Source organism: Rhea americana, unplaced genomic scaffold (genome assembly GCF_003343005.1).
Source record: "Rhea americana isolate MKP2758 unplaced genomic scaffold, rheAme1 scaffold_516, whole genome shotgun sequence".
NCBI lineage: Eukaryota > Metazoa > Chordata > Aves > Rheiformes > Rheidae > Rhea > Rhea americana.
This window is the reverse complement of record NW_028186664.1, coordinates 21,909-35,503: the sequence shown is the minus strand read 5'-3', so window position 1 is coordinate 35,503 and position 13,595 is coordinate 21,909. Positions and strand designations below refer to the sequence as shown.

Genomic DNA, 13,595 nt, shown 5'->3' with positions numbered 1-13,595 from the left:
CTTTATTTATCGCATGCGACTTAGATAATCAAACTATCTTACTAATATTTCCAGACAGTTGCTTCTAGTTTTCAAGATGACTTTTGCTCATACAAATGCTTCCTGAAACCAGACAGCTGCAGTGTGGCCTGAGAGATTTCTGGACATAGACAGGAAATAAAACTGAGGTGGAACTAAAATAGGAATGGAAACGAGAATTACCTCCTTTGGCCTACAGCCCGTAACAATATTGAACCTTAAGACATAGCCTAAAAACAAATTTCTCTGAGTGAGAGAGAATTAAGGCAGCACATGCCCAAACAGTGCTACTGCCATTTTTCTGACATCTTTTTGGTCTTATAAAATTGTTTGACTCCTTGGCATGATGAAGGCAACTGCTTCAAGCTCATGTGTTCTGCAGTGCAACCACAAGTTCCCATATGCAAGAGCTCAGAGCTCTGTGCACATCCGCTTCTCTTCTTACTTAATTCAGCAGAACCTGGGGTTCTCCAGCTCTGGAGGGCAGGTTATCTCCAGCAACCATCCCCCGTCCTTGCCTCTCCAGTTAGGAAAAATCTTATTGAGGCAGGCAGGACCCGGTTGTATCAAAGGTGTGACCATGTGAAATGGAGACCAGCAGATCCTATGTGCCATGGTATCATAGACCAGAGCTGGTCTCACCATCACCTTTCCTGCCAAAAGTACTTCTCCCACTGCCGTGACTTTCAGTAGTGCCCATTTTCACATCTTGGTGAAGAAGATGATACAAAGCACCTTGTGCTGAAGGGAAGGATGCACCCAGGCTCAAGCAGATCAGGTAGCCAGAGCTGTAATGGGAAGAAATCTAAAGAGAAAATGCTGTGTTTGCTCCACAATCTCAGAAACTTGTAGAAGATTTGACCTTTGAAAGCTCCAGCTTCCTCCAGCAGGTTGTCTGGGGGAGACATGCCCTGTCTGGTCGAGTGCTCCAAGGGATGCAGGAGAGAGCCTCCGGACAAGGGATGCTGCACCCTACAGCCAGAACTCTGCTGCCTTGCGGGGATGAGCCCACCTGTCCCTTCCACCACTCTTCTGCTGTCTACATGGGACTTCACTGTCTCTTTCTGTGGCTCATCACAAGATCTTCCATCTCCCATTAGCATGAATGCACAGGAGCAGCAGGTAGAATAAATGACTCCTTTTAAACAGTTCAATTAAAGTCTTAGTTTTGGTAGGATCAGATGGTATTACTGACTTGGAGTGTCAGCAGTAATGAGTGTGAGATATGGTTTTACAGTTCTGTGATAACGTATGCAGTATGGAGTCAAAATCTGAGTGATGGTCTGTACTTACGGCGATGTTTAAAAACTGGAAACAACAGTGCAGGAAATTCTGTGGGTGCCTTTGCAGCCAAAGTGAGCGTTGGCTTCATATGGCCATGGGTAAAGAGTAAGAAGTAAGGCATTGCTAATGACCAAAGGAAAGGACCTATCAGATGAAAAAAGGACAAACTAYAGAAGGGTCTACAGGAAAGAGAGTAGGTCATCAAATGCTAGMGCTCCTCTTTTTTGTAACAGTTGCTGCAGCTTGGGGAATACATGTTCAGTTGGCTGTTTTACTCTTGGGCTGATGAGGCTTGAAACAGTAATAAGGGGGTGGCATTTGTTCATGGGAATGAATCTATTTATTATCCTCAGAGACTTCAGAAATGCTGAATTCTCACCCATCCATTAACTTGCTCTTCAGAACGGTTCCACCCKTGCTTTCAGCTTTGCTTCTATTTTTACATTCATTTAGCATGAGTGGGCTGGGAGAGCCTCGTGTCGGGGTGRTGAGTGAGTGATTGGGTACTGAGAGTAGCGCGGGGTGATCTGTGTATAGCAAAACCTGGCCCTGCCTCTGAGCTTACTGCAGCATTAATGCGCATTTGCACATCTAGACATTTGTCCTTTGGAAATGCCTGAGGAGCACACCACGTGAGAGATGGGGTAGAGCTTGCCGCAGAAATGCACGCTAACACTGTGCTTGATTCGGCAATTAAGCTGTTCTGAGGGACAAGGAGAGAAAAGAAAGTTATCGTTGCTATTGTAGTTGCGCCTGTGAGCTGGCAAACAGGATTCACCCAGATTCGTGTAACTTAAAATGTCAGGCATAAAATAAACCAGAAATCAGTTTAGCTTCAGCTCCGTCCCCTGGAGATGAAAACTGCTTCTAGACTTGTGTTTGATTTGGAAAACTCTGCGGGTTGTGGAATGTACGCTTTGAGCTATAAAAGGAGTCTCAGGACAACACGCTTTCCTTTTAAATGTAGGAGGCCAATCTGAGCTTGAGGGTAAGTGAAATCCATGGATGATAAGTGAAATCCATGGATGAGCTATATCTTGATGTTTTAGTACTGAGTTTGACCCAAGTTCCAGCTGAAGGACAGCAGCATCTTAAAACGCACTGATGGTCTCACTGGTGATCGTCTGATGATACCTGTCACCTTCCAAGAGACTGAAGCCCCGCTGCTTTCTACCAAGCTTTAGCCCTTTTTCCAAGGTGCCTCAGGAACAGAGCAACCCCCCCAGAAAKGCAGGAGCAAAGGCACAATCTGAGCCCTGCGCCGTGCAAGGAGCAAAGCAGAGAAGAGACGTCATCTCGGATTGGGAAAGGCTGGTCTATCGGGAGGGCAGAGTTTGTTTAAATATCTGCTGCAGGTCAGTTCCGTAAGACGGCAGCTCGTCCTCTCTGGGGGCTTGGTTTCCAGTGCGGAATGAGTTCCCAGATGTCCTTATCGGATATTTTCTCCGCACCCCTCAATCATCACGTAATTAGGTGYGTTCTCTCCGCCGTCACTGCTGCTGGCGATCAGCGTTCGAGAGCCCTGCTGCGTGGCCGGGTTGCGGAGGGGGTGGTGGCGCTGGGTCGGGAAGCCTGCGTGCTGCCTGCTTTCTCATTTCTCAGCTCTGCGGTAATTTCTCAAGTACTGAATTTGCACATTCGTTCCACAAAACGTGACTTTTTGCAGGAATAAATTCCCAGTCAGTCTAAAGGGAACAGATTGACAGCAGCRGGGAAGTCCCCGAAAGACTCGAAGCTGCTCGTGTTTCACAGATACTGTTTCTGAAGTGTTGCTGAGGTCTAGGCAGCAAAGAATAAGAAATGGTAGATGGTCTTAAAATAAAATGCAAAAGTACTTTGCAAGTGAAAATGCTTGGCATAATATGGCTGACCTGAATAGGTCACTGTAAGAACCAAAGGTTCCTGGATTTATTGCACTTTAAAGGCTATCAGACTATTTCTCAGTGGAAATAAATTGGCATAAAGTGGTTAAGGTTTTAAGTGGGAGAATTAGTAAAATGATCCCTTGCATTTATCCATCTTGGGCCAATGAATTACCTAACACGGACAATTTTGCTTGGCTGCCTGGGTTTTTATTCTGTTGAATGTTGGTAGTTAATTGGCTCTTGAGATAGTACAGCAAGTGTCTGAACAACGGCTCGCTTGAGCCCTTGGTGACAGCGGTTCAATGGATTGAAGCGTGATTTTATACCGTGCCGTGTCCTGCAGTTAGATAAGGGACTTTATTATCTGTCATTGTAAAAATCCTTGTGATACAGCTGCTGTTAAGAGTGTATCGCTGCTCTAGAGTTACTAAAAAAAGGGATGAAGGAGAATATTTTGTCTTGTAAATTAATTTAGGCTGCTTGTAGCAATTTAGGCAATAATCAGATAATGGCCAGCAGAAACTATTCTTGAAAAATTAAATGGCACGTTTTGGAAATCTGTGTTATAAGTGACAATTAATTTACCCAGTCACCACTGGAAGGCTGAAATAAAGATGTAACCATCTGGTCTCTTTAGCCAAAGAAAAGCAAATTAAATTTCCTTTTTCTTTTACGGAATTTCAAGAATACGTAAGTCCTATAGARTCCTACCTCTAACACATTTTTAGTGCAGCAGTGGTTGATACGTTATTGAGGTGCTCTTGATGATTCTGCTTTTCACCTGAAGCTGCAAGATCATCCTTACAGCAAGTGAAATCATGGAGATTTGAGCTGCTAAAAACCAACAAACTCCTTTCAAGAATGACTTTGGGATGAGATAACTAGAAAGTTTCACTAAAACAGGTTCAGATCACTGTATTGGTTTCTTTTATAAGTTTTTCCAAGTGACTTGCCTGYCCCAGTTTTTAATATCTGTAGTAGCTGGGCTTGTACCTGCCTTTGGTTGTAGTAATTTAATACTCCTCAGTATTGAGAGTGTTGCTTGATCTTCTGTTATAACTTCTACATCCTCATTGAGGATGGATGGAGCTACTTTTGAGTGACTCCATCCTTGTGAGGCTGGAGGGGTTATTGTAGTGATTGCTTGTCCATCCTAGGAGTCCTACCGTGTCGAGGATCTGCCACTCTGCTCCTATCTGTCCAGGGGATGAGGTTTCATGCACRGAGGTGAGACAAGCTGCAGAGCCCCAGGGGCTCTAATGAGTTGTGTCTCCATGTTGTCAGGTCTGGAGGGGAGAGGTGATTGCCTGGCATAATTCCAGGAGAAGRTCACAGAATCACAGAATGGTTGAGGTTGGAAGGGRTCTCTGGAGATCACCTAGTCCAACTCCCTTGMTCAAGTAGGGTCACCTAAAGCGTGTTTCCAAGGTCTCCCTGTCCAGAGAGTTTTTGAATATCTCCAAGGATGGAGACCCAACAACTTCTCTGAAATCTGCAGTGATTACTGAACAGCCCGCACCCAGTCATCTTGCGTGTGTGCCTTTTGGGACATTGGCACGYGGAGAATAGTACAAATCCAGAAGTAAGAATGCATACATTTCTTACAATGTATGGAGGTTGCCGTGTGCCTTTAGAAGACTGTAATAGACAGGTGGAAGAAATACACACGGTTAAGTGGCACAGTTAGAGATGTTAATGAAGCCACCTTTGAGGAGGGCAGAGGTGGGTGAAGATGGCCTAATTGCCACTTGATAGCTCGTAGTRTGCCGTGGTGGCACAAAGCGAGGGCTCAGTGTCTTGACAGGAACAAGTAAACACGGCTGGGTGTTCGTAGCTCAGCCAGCTCTAGGGTCAGACGTAAAGCTTGTGTAGGCATCCTCACAACCTAGCTGAGGCACTGGTTAACCAAAGGAGGATCTTTACTGTTAAGCAATATCGTAGTAATGTGTCTGTTGTTTTTTCTTTTTGGAAATTTGCTCCAATATTGTAAATCTGGATTAGAGTGGACAGAATTGTTTATCCCTATACCTCCTCTAGACAGAGAGCAGATCGAATAACTTGGCTTTCTGCAGGCACTCTGCTCCGTCAGGTGGCAAATCCAACCCTGGAGGAGGCTGGCAAATAGCCAGTGTGTCCCCACTCTGTGCACCGTTGGTTTTCCAGAAGTCTGGCAGTTCTCCAGCGAACTATAAACCTCCTGGCTATGCAGTACAAGTTGCCAGTTTATTGAGAGGATTATCACTTGGGCAACATATGCCGGCGCCTCCTTAGCAGATAGTAGAAAAGTGGGGAGGAGACTTTTGAATTGGGAGTTCAACCTGGAAACTTGTCCTGGATGTCTTTTGTATTGCCCAGATAGTCAAGGTAGGGATTTGRGGTTGGAATCAATACAGCTAAACATCAGTTGATGTTTTGCCAAGGTCCGGGAGTCTTTGCTCGTCTCAAATCCCAACTGCCTTGGATGTATTTCTGCTCCTGGATAACCACAGAATCACAGAAAGGYTGAGGTTGGAAGGGACCTCTGGAAATCATCTAGTCCAAGCCCCCTGCTCAAGCAGGGTCATCTAAAGCACATTGTGCAAGATCGTGTCTAGATGGGTTTTGAATATCTCCAGAGCAGGATACTCCACAACCCTTTGGGGAACCTGTTCCAGTGCTCCGTCACCCTCACAGTAAATAAGCTTTTCCTCGTATTCAGATGTAACTTCTTGTGATTCAGTTTGTGCCATCCGTCTGTGTGTCCACCCAAGGCTAGCAGGTCTGGATGTGGATCTCTCTTTGGTTATCTTTGCCACATCTGATTGTGTTACGGCAATGCTGCAGGCGTTGGTGCTTGAGGATGACTTAGAAACCTCATCTAGCACAGCAGGCTGCAGCTTTTTTGCCACAGTGAGCACTTGTTTTTGCGGGCCAGGACCATGTACCCTGAGCCCTGGGGTCTAATGGCCCTTGGTCCTTCATGCTTGGTCTGCTGCAGGCTGGGAGCATTGATATTCGGGGCGTTGCAAGGCTTTTTCCGGTAACTCAAGGGAAGGGTGAACAGGAACCGCTCTGCAGTTGTAGGGCTGCATGTAGCGTTCAGAACTGGAGATGAGCGAGTTGAATTTCAGATGTTGAAACGAATGAAAGAAAACAGCCTATCTAATTCTCAAATGACCCCAGATAAACCYGTCCCTTCTACTGCTGCCTATTCAACTCTTTAATCCTTACCACGCCRCTAGCTGTCACACGGTTTAGCCTTTCCTCTTCAGCCAGCCCGCGACCTGCTGACATATCTTTCCTTTTCTTTGTGTCAGTCTCCCGGTTCCTCCCCGGCTGTGCAGCTTTTCTGTTGTACTGATGCGCCCAACAACGGCGGTGGCCTCCTAGGACCTGCTGCCGACCAGGAGCGTGCTAGGAGTTTGGGAACAGACACAAACTATCCCAGAAGGTTGCCAGGGTGGAAARGGATATCTTAAAAGCACCGTCCAAACACTTCTGGACTGTGGTGTGCTTGTATATATGGTTACGAGCACATCTGTCTTGCATGTAGGCTATAAAATATATAGCTGGATACCTAAGCTAACTGTTTTATTATGAGTGCTCTGAGTATAGTCATGGTGGAGATGGGGCTAAACAAAGCTGTTGCTTAAAACCATTGAGGGTTCTATATACCACTCTTCATAATTTATCTCCCGATCGCTTTCCCGGTGCAAMTCCTCAAGGTGGGCACGTTAAAAAGGGGGAACAGGTAGTTAGGACTCGCAGCCTAAAAGCCATCAGTCAGGACCAGCATTGCACGGACCGGCCCAGCGGTGAGCAGAGCTGCTGATAATTTTATAGGAGCATTTAGAAATAAATGGCAAATTAAAGGCGGCTTTAAAATACATGCGCGAGTAAGTACTGCACCCCGAGTACTCTTCGTTTTATGCAGCCCCTCATTACATCATAATTTTTGAGCTAGTTTAGCTAGCGTTCCTCAGATTGGTAGCACTGTATATTTTCCTTGGGGAGCATATTAAATGAGCATCGGGTTTTCCACTTCTATTGATTGTGGAAAGGATATTAAATTAAAATAAAGCAAGAAAACAACTTTTGATTTCTTCTTGGCAGAATCTAATAAATTTTGCTCAATACATTTTCATCTAATTTTCTGAGCTGCTGCATCAATACTGTAATAAGGCCTTGAGCCCCAGCGGAGATAGAGTGCCGTTATGTGTGTAGCTATACAAACAGAAAGTAAAGGACATTTTCCATATCTAAGATTTTCATGTCTCGAGCTGGAAGCCCATGAAGAGAGCTCAACATTAGGACGAAGCGGTTTGCCCCGCTCACTGTGTGATTTTTGCAGATCCAGGGTAAAGAGACAAAGCAGGTGTGGCAGGGAGGGAGCAGAGTCACGGGCAGAGATGGGACTTAAACAAGGTCAGGTAGGGCATCGGTGGGAGAAGTCAAAGGAGGACCTAGGCTGCTTCAGTGCTTTTTCTTACATCCCTGAGTCTGCCATTGTGGGAACGGTGGCTTTGATGTTCTTGAGGAGGTTGGTTCATTATCGTTTTAGCGTGGTGAAGAGCCAGCAAACATAAATCATAATGGTTCAAAAACAAGTAGGCAAATAAGGTGTAAAAAATGGTTCATATACTCTTAAACCTAGTGACTTCTGAATGCAGAAGATTTGCAGCCATGTTTCTCCTGGTCCAAATTACCAGCGATTTAGATACAGGGGACGGGGACAAACTCTTTTCAGTTGTCCTGTGTGACAGGACAAGAGGCAACGGGCAGAAAYTGAAGCACAGGAAGTTCTGCCTGAMSGTGAGGGGGAATTTCTTCYCTGTGAGAGTGAYGGAGCACTGGACCAGGTTGCCCAGAGAGGTTGTGGAGTCTCCTTCTCTGGAGATTTTAAGGGCCCGCCTGGATGCAACCCTGTCTGACATGCTCTAGGTGACCCTGCTGAGTGGGGAGGTTGGACTAGATGATCTCTAGAGGTCCCTTCCAACCTTAATGATTCTATGATTCCTTCTTATCTTTTGGTATATCCAAAAAGGAACAAATCAACATTGATTTCCCTGTACCTTCTTCATCCCTGTTTCCCCTTAAACTAGAAAAGGCAATTTTTCTTGCTGGAGGTCAGGACTTATYAAGGTTTATGTGATCAGGGTGGGAGAAAGAGAAGAACAGGGCTGACCGCATCTTTTCACGTCTGAAGCTATTAAAGCTTCTTTGATAGAAATGGTGGTTATTTGAAACAGAAGTATTCTGAAAACATCCGTAACTTTCTTTCAAAACAGTAAAAGCTATCACAATAAGCAAGATTCAGCCCTGCTGAGCAGAAGTTAAATCCAAAAAAGAGAAAGCAGACGTGTAAATACAGGGCTGTCTCCATCTGCCGAAATGGCCATGAAGTCTTTGAATAACTGTCTGTATGGAAGACATTACCAAAAGCCACATTTTCCTGCACAGACCCCTCCCTAGGCCCCTAAAGCAAAGTGGCCTGATTATTTCAGGCTCATTTTTTACTTATGAACCTAACATTGAAAATTTTGGTCTGAGTAGGAAAGAGGTTTCTTTGCTGAATTTGATAGATGGTTGATGCTAATGATGGGCACAACCTTTTTGGTATAATACCACATGGGACTGCATGTGTCATGATTTTAAAGACTTTTAAGTATATTGCAGTAGTAAATAGAGATTCAGGACCTGTTTCGGGAGACCAACCTCCACGAAGGTCAGAAGGATACTCAGTGTCCCAGGAGGCTGTCATCCAGATATTGCCCATAATCAATTAGCAATTGATGCCCCAGCAGCTTTGACCCGCGAAGGGGATGTCCGGCAGCTGGCGAGGAGGACAGGGATGGAGGAGCCTGTGCATTTTGGACCAGGCACTTGGCCTGTCCCCATCTGGACACAACCCTGGGCAAAGTGCTCCAGGTGACCCTGCTTGAGCAGAGGGGTTGGACTAGATGATCTCTAGAGGTCCCTTCCAGCCTCAACCATTCTGTGATTCTGAGGAACGTGAGTATCAGTGTTGACATTTCGGTGCCTTTCGTGGTCCAGAGGTCACAGGAGCAACATGAAAACTGGCAGCCAGGGGACCCCAGAGTGGTAAATATGCTGGCAAAGGAAATGGTTATTTTCTAATGAACTAGAGACTAGGCATTTTTGCTCTGAGATCTTCATCGTTAACGTTCTGCTTGCATTTACTGAATCTACAAATAACTTTCTGAGGAGCTTCTTGATTGCTGAAATGCTGTGTATTCCTAAATGCATTGACAGCACAGTTTTATGTACAGTCTAAAATAAAAACCTGCTAAACTGCTGCTTATCCAGCATTGACTGAAGCAATTTTTAATTAACCTGATTTAGATGCCAAATATATCACTGATGAAAATGAGAGGGTAGAACATACAGTCATTTATTCCAGTACAGTGGTCATGATTGTTGAATTAGATGTATTCAAATTAACTTTAAAATTTTCCTGCAGTGGTAGGCTGTGCACTGGGTGCCAAGATTTAGAGATATGCGTAGAGTAGATTAATGATATACTTTCAGGTGCGGGAGGGAGAGACTGTAATGTATTTGTCTTCCTATTTGGGAAGGGGGAGCAGAGCCCCATGCTTGCTTTTATTTAATAAAGCACAAAAGCGASGGTGTGAATCTTTTGCTAATTACCTCTTTGCAGTCTTTGCTGACAAGCAGGAGGTGGCTTCAGTGGAGCTTGGCGTGGAGAYGCTGTTGAGGGTGTGCTCTGTGTGCCACCGAACTGGATCTGCCTCTGGGCTGAAGGCCAGCTAGATACATGGATGAACAGGGGAAACGGCGGTGCAGTTTCCAAGCCCAGCAAAGCCAAAACTCAGCAGCAGGAAGCCAAGATTAACGTGTCCTGTTCGGTCTGTAAGAGGGATTTACGTAGGAAGTACATAAGGAAGAGCAGGGTTATTTGAATATTACCATATTCAGTTGGTGACACTTCCAAAAAATGAGAGGAGTGCAATGARGAAGGGCAAAGGCAGGCAGATGATGTGCAGAGGTGGTCGTCTGTGGTCTTCATGGGAGATGAGAACCTCCGAGGAAGATAGCCTGATGGAAGGTGCCTGCATGGCATGTGGACATACATAATGACCTTTAGGTCTGCCATATATGCTATTAAGGATGCTTGGATGCCAGCTGACCAAGCCTCTCTGTAGCTGACTGCTTAGATGATTTCCCCTGAACTACCTATGATCAATCTGAATGAAGAAGATGGAAACCAAAGACTCTCTGTAATCTTTCCTAAAATGCACATTAAAACCTTTTGCATTACATGGTGGCTTCAGATGGTGAGGTGCCTAGCGTGCTCCTTCCAGGTGGCTCGGCAGGAAACTAGGTTCCTCCTAGGTGATGAGTGACTATAAGGGCTGGCATGTTTCCCTTTAGCAGGAGGCTCTGGCTAATAGAAGTGCTGAGGACCAAGGACTCAGGCAGGGTGCTGAGCTCTGCCGTTGGGACGTGCAGTGCTTTCTGCTCCCGATGACGAAGAGGGGCTCAGCGCTTGGTAGTGCTGGCTGTGGAGGAGCTGCAGAATCATTTCTCAGCTTGGGTTTAGGTTTGCTTTTTAATACTTGGAACATCAGGGATCAGCCACTTAATGCCACGTAGGGCTAGCTAAACCTGTGATGCTGAGCTTAAACTTTTGCTATCCATCTGTGACACATCAAGCTAATGTGGCCGAGCAGCCAAGGAAAACCCTTCAAATGCAGCTGTGCCTGTGGTTTTCCGTAGCAGAGTTTCACATTCGATGCACGTATTTTGCTGGTTRTTTTCTTCAAGCGTTCAAGCATGCCTTGAACGTGCCTGCGTTCTGCATGGTGGGTATTGCCCTTGCYTTCCATCCAAGGGAATAAAGATTAAATACTGACGGTGTCAAGTGCCCACAAAGTGGTGCATCCATAGTCCTTCCCATGCCCTGGCTATCGGAGAACACGTTTGTGCTTTACATCTCGGCTATGCCGATGGCCTGTTTGCTTAAACAGACGGTTTATTGCTTTCAGGAATCCCGTCTTCTCGCTCGTTGTTGTAGACAGAGGYATAATTTCATTCCTTTTCTCGTTGCAGGTTATCCAGCGGGATATCCCACAGCTGCCCCAGCCTACAACCCAAACATGTATCCAACCAGCAGCCCCGGCTATGCCCCAGGTAAAACCRACTTTGCGTATGGAGATAACGTGGTTAAGGGTGCAGGAGGATTTACCTTTTGCTGCTCGCTGTGCTGAAGCCCGCRGTCTCCATGTGTTTGTCATCAAGTAATTTCTAGGGAAGGGGGCTGTGTTAAGCTCTCCCCCTACTAACTCTGCCACTAGTTTCACACCATACGTTGGGAGTGTCTCTCCGCGTYGCAAAGTACTTTTGAGATGATAATTATGTCTTAAAACTCATCCTGCGAATTTTTACAGTCCTCCTCTCTGTGGTAACTGCACGTGGACAGTTTTTAATATTTTCTGAATATTGCATGCCTTCTCCCCGGAGAATGCCTTCCCCTTCCCTTCACTGCCCTGAAATGCTCTCTTCCAGAAAGCAGCAGTCTCCTCCCAACCAAACACAGGAGCTGTTCTCCCTTAGCCTTGGTGTTGTCTGTAACAGCATCAGCCACAATTTTCTCCTTGTTTTCCCTGGGCTTTCCCAAGCTGGCCTTTAATTCTGTCTTCTGCTCTGMTGCAGTGTGCCCATCGCAACATATGCTTCGTATCCCACTTCCAGCTTTCCTGCAAGCTCAGCAGGGCTCCGTCCTTCATTCTCTTCCCATCTCCACAGCTCCTTGACTCCCCATCTACCTCGCCACTACAACTTGAGGTCCCATCTCTGGTGACTCAGGGCCGTCTGTCCCTGCCTGCTCCAAAGCTCCCTCCGTTTGACCCCCGTGAGAGTGCAGCCTTGCTGCCGTGCACCCCTTGGTTCACACCAGCACGGCTAGCAGAGCGCTCTTCGTTTTCCGTGCCGGCCACATGCTCTTTTGCGTCTTTCTGTCATAGTCCCTCCAAACTGTCCTGCGAGCCATGTGGACAGGTAACGTGTTCGTTGTCCATAGCTCAGATCCATCTCTGGAGTCTTGTTCTTGTCACTTTGCTTCACTTGGGCAGATTCTCTTGCCTCCTTCCAGAGGTTTAGTGCAAAAATGTCTTTCCCAACCCTCTGCTTTAACTGTGTCATGTCCCTCTTGCACTGTATGAAACAGAGGCCACTTGTCCWTATTCACAGAGCCTCCACCCACGCCCTCTCTTCTCTCCTGTGTAGTACCAGGAGCCTTACTGCTGCTTCTGCTTGGTCTTTCACATCATACCTTTCTGAACAAGTGTCTCCCTCATCCCTGCTGCTCTTCTCTCTAGMTCAGAGTCTCCTGTGGTTGCCCACAAAGCCGTTCTTCATTTCACTGCATCCATTAGTCACATTTTATTACAAAAGTCCATGCCTAGACTCCTTTTCTTGCTTGTGGTTGGGCATTGTCTCTCCATACCTGCCTGTTTTCCTCTCTTGTCTCCTGGCCAAATGTGTATCCAAGCACAGCTCCAGCTGTGCTGGTCTGTGAGCACAGAGGCAGGGCTGGGTGGAAGATGATGCACGTGAGCTGGTGCCCAGCTGGCATGATGGATCCTGGATGGGGAAGCAGGCAAAGCTTGTGAATGATATAAATACAAAACCCAAGCATCCTATTTCAGTCACACTGAGCTTCATTGAACAGCTCATCCAYGTGAAGCAAAGAGGCAGGGGAACTGTCTTACAGGGAGGGACTAGGGGAAAATTAATGTGGATTATGAGAGAATATAAGTGAAGCAGATAATAACTTCCAGTGCAGATGCTTCTTATTCCAGCAGAAGAGGATCTTCCGCTGTTTATAAGTCGAGGAAGTTGTTTGGAAGCAGGTATCACGGAGTAATTTGCACTTGTCGATGAGGGTGAGATGATCTGCGAAAGGGCTGTGGTCCAGCAGGGACCCCCCCACCCGAGCCAAGAGCCTTGTTCACCTTCTCCAAGAAAGTTTCTTTAAGAAAAGAAATAGAACAACGCTGTYGTAAGTGAGCCAAAGTCAGACAGGGGTAAATAAACCTTCCTGTCCCATCTATTTGCTAACGTGCTCACTGGTAAGATCCAGTAGCCCACAATGAGTTTTCTTTACTATGGCATGAACTAATGAGGTTTTGAGTTTAACGAGGAATTTTCTGAGGAATTTTCTCCTCTGCTAAATGGATTGCTTGGTCTTGATGCATTTGAGCCCAAACCTGAAAAGTTTTATAGATGTCTTTTTCTTTCTGGAGTAGAAGATTGCTCCTAGGCCCCTGCTCAGGATATAATTTAGCTGAAGTTAGAGATCCATTAAAGTACTTCACTGAAACCAACCCTTTGGAAGGAAGGAACCCTTTGGTTGCCACCAGGCAACCTTCCTATTGCTGGCAAGCTTTTTAAAGCGCAGGTAAGGTC

The 13,595-nt window shown here is 46.0% G+C and overlaps 1 protein-coding gene across 6 annotated transcripts in view; it reads left to right on the top strand.

Moving 5' to 3' along the window:
* FAM168A (family with sequence similarity 168 member A) overlaps window positions 1–13,595 on the top strand; it is a 165,989-nt gene that overhangs the window by 134,987 nt on the left and 17,407 nt on the right. For all 6 annotated transcript variants that reach the window (XM_085318074.1, XM_085318073.1, XM_085318076.1 and 3 more), the window contains one exon: window positions 11,238–11,318. In XM_085318074.1, coding sequence (XP_085174200.1) covers window positions 11,238–11,318 — 81 coding nt within the window. The remainder of the gene's footprint in view (window positions 1–11,237; window positions 11,319–13,595) is intronic.